Here is a 3,284-nt window from a genome sequence, read left to right on the forward strand (position 1 = left end):
TCCCCTACGAGCGGCCTGTATTGCACCATAGGTCGTCGGCTTTGCCGACCGACGGGCGACGTGGACGGGACACAGCGACTCGAAGGGACGTGCGAGCCACGTACCCGAACAAGCACTGAGAACGGGGCATTCCACCCGCACTGTTGCACTGGTGGGATAGGGTCGATTCCGCATGGTACGGGACCCCTCGATCGTCTCGCCCTCCCTCACTGGTGTGTTCATTGGGGGGGTTTATATAACAAACACGGTACAGGATCAAGGTGTACGCTGCTGAAGCAGTGCACCTACATAGTGCGGGACCTGGGGCAGCAACCAACAACCTGGATGGGGTGATGGGGACGGGGTGCTGCTCAACCGGCGGCAACCAGCAGCGTTCACAGCAGTGTGCGGAACAGGTGTTGCAACCTGGTAAAGAACCCGCTCGCTGAGGGAGCAAGCAAGCCCACCCACGCTTATATAGTCACCATTCTTACAGTGGTGTAGCTTGCGCATCGGCTGCAGCCTCTGCTGGGGCGGAATGCGGAGTGATTCTGAGATCAGGTTAGTCGTTTCCCCTTTGGAGGCAGACATTTCAGAAAGCGAATCCCAGGCCGCATCTCCCCGCTCGAAGCGGGGAACCCGTCCCGGGCGCCCGCTGGAAGCGGGGGGGCGCCCGCTCGAAGCGGGGGCGCCCGCTCGAAGCGGGGGCGGCGCAGGCTGCCACCGCTGCCCGGGCGCGCCGAGCGGCGGCGGAGGGCCGCCCAGGCCACCACCAGTGCCTCTCCCACCGGCGGCGCGGCGGCAGTGGCGCCGACCGCCCCTCCATCAGCGGCGGCGCGAGGCTGTCGTCGGGACGCCGGCAGGTGACGCGCGAATAGGGTGCCACCGGACCGGCCGACGAGCACCCAGCGGAGCCGTCATCGTGCATGGCGAGCCGAGCACCGCCGCGTCGCTTCTCGGCGCATTGGAGAGCAGAGGAAGCTGCTGGCGTCGCGGCTGGGATCGGCAGCGGCGCCAGCAGCTTTCTCGGATCTGAAGCGACTTTGAGCGCCGATCGATCGATCTGAGGGCTGACCGATGGGTGGCGCTGGGAGGAAGACCGCGCCACCCGTCGGCCAGCCCTCAGCTCCGCGACGGCGACTCGATAGTCGTGGCCGGCGCTCGGCTGCCACTCTAAGCTGTGCCGCCAGGCGCTCCTGGAACCGTGACGTCACTTCTTATGGATGCGGCACTAGGGACGCCCAATGTTTTCGTAAATATAGAAGCCACTCTCTCGCGTGTGGAAGCCACGACTGCGTAGTCGTGCTCCCCCGGAGCACGCCATAGAGCCGCGCCGGTTGTGTACCGGGCGCACCCGCAGCCGTACACACCGTGCTGCCACCTGCCAGTGGGGCGCCGGCGCCGCAGGCGCCCCAAGCGGCGCGGAGCGCCGCCGCAGGCGGCGGACAGCAGGTGCGCAAAATTAAACGCCATTTTTGGTTCCGCAGTTTTGCCACTAACGTCGAAATCCGGTACAAATCGAGACTTACGAGAGCCGAGCCCCCCACGAAAACCACAGAGGGGCGCGCGGACAGCGCGCCGCCAGGGGCGCCGCAGGCGCCTCAAGCGGTGCGGAGCGCCGCCACAGGCGGCGGACAGCAGGTGCGCGAAATTAAACGCCATTTTCGGTTCCGCGGTTTTGGCACTGTCTACCAACTTTGTGGTACAAATCGACTTGCACTTGGTCTGAGCCCTGCGCCGCGTTTGAGCCTCCATTCTGAAAGTGTACGTAGAAGGGAAGGCAGCAGGTCCGGCTTGCGAACTCCGCTGTGGCGCCGAGTAGAGGCCATTTTCCTATTAGAAAAGGCTGTCGAGAGCGCAAAATTTTCTTCGCTGCGCGCCCAACCATGGTGGGCACGCAGCGGGCGCCTGCGGCGCCAAATTTTTGAAATGTCTGCCAGTCGCCCAACCTGATCTCAGAATCACTCAACAAAATCAACAGGCCATGAAAGTGACAAAACTGAAAACATGGTATTGCTAAAAACATCTCTCTCTGAAAGTGCACAAAGTACAAAGAAGAATCTCTACGATCATGCCCGTAAGCACTAAGCGAGAAGGAGGGGAAACGAGTCCCAACAAATCGCGCGTTTCTTGTTTTGAGTTGGAAAGCGCCCGCCGCCACGCTGACGCCGCTCGCACACATTTGTGTATATGCCACCAGCCCCCTTCGCTTGGGTGGAGCAGCCTCCGCTGCCGGGCTCACCGGCCGCGGAAGCGGGTTTGCAGCAAGGCGACGGGATCGTATCAATCGGGGCGGCGGACTCCGTCGACGCCGTCCCATCACAGATCCGGGAGGGGCAGCCTGTGACATTTGTCGTCATCTCACCGGTGGCCACTCCTCTCGCCACTTTTGTCCCTGCCCTCGGACAACACGCAGCATCCGCTATCCTTTCCGCCGCCGCTCCTGCCCTCTCAGGTCGATTTTGGTTTGATGGAGCTGCGGGTGGTCCCGCGGCGCTTTGACCCTGAGATGCCGCACAGCCTCCTCGGGTGCACCCTCATCGACACCCCGGACGGCTTCCCCGACCTGAGATTTGGGGCCTCCGCACAAATCGCTTCGGCCGGCAGCGGGCGCGGCAATGGCAGGGCGCGAGGCGGCGGCGGCGGCAGGGGTCGAGGCAGCGGCAGCCGAGGCCGCTCAGCGCGAGGCGCTGTCGTCAGTGACACGCTGCAGAGTCGCTGCCGGAGCCGGGCACTGCTCGTCTCGAGCTGCGCCGGTGTGGCCCTCCTGCCCAACAGCTTCCTCTCTCTCAACTCAAACTCCCGTATGTCTCATATCTCGCTGCCCACCCCTCGACCCCAATTCTTACCCTTAGCAATTGCCGTCTTGTCGTCGCTGATGCTGCGGTCACCCGTGGTCCTGTCGGATGGGCCAAACGGCGAGGAGAGACGGGCGACTTTGCCGCTGCTGAGCGCCGACGTGCACTTCCTGCTGCCTGCGGCGTGCCACTATGCCCGAGACGGACGCTTGCTTGGGGCGGAATTTGTCGGCCGCGTCGATGATCACGACCGAGCCCGAGGTGGTGCGGCGGCGCTGGTGCCCACCCCTCCATTCCAGCGCGCGCTTCTCGGAGCTGCGTGGCTGCAGCTGGTCGGCTGCCTGCTCGGCGCGATGCTCTCCCTTCCGGCCGCAAGGCTGCCAAGGCTGCACACCGCCGCCGCGTTCTCCTTCCCGCTCGTCACGCTGTGCACGTGGTGAGAGAAGCACCGTCTCCTACTCCCCCCCCCACCCCCCTCTCTCTCTCTCTCTCTCTCTCTCTCTCTCT

The 3,284-nt window shown here is 64.2% G+C and overlaps 1 protein-coding gene across 1 annotated transcript; it reads right to left on the minus strand.

The window, feature by feature from the left end:
* Positions 1 to 691: 691 nt before the first annotated feature.
* Positions 692 to 3,071, minus strand: EMIHUDRAFT_361960 (hypothetical protein; the record flags this gene model as incomplete). Its single annotated transcript, XM_005790193.1, has 2 exons — positions 692 to 1,072; positions 3,064 to 3,071. 2 exons carry the CDS (start codon positions 3,069 to 3,071, stop codon positions 805 to 807), a joined length of 276 nt encoding a protein of 91 aa, XP_005790250.1. The 3' UTR covers positions 692 to 804.
* Between the last annotated feature and the right edge of the window lie 213 nt (positions 3,072 to 3,284).

The sequence above is a fragment of the Emiliania huxleyi genome, assembly GCF_000372725.1.
Source record: "Emiliania huxleyi CCMP1516 chromosome Unknown EMIHUscaffold_121, whole genome shotgun sequence".
In the NCBI taxonomy this organism is placed as follows: Eukaryota; Haptophyta; order Isochrysidales; family Noelaerhabdaceae; genus Emiliania; species Emiliania huxleyi.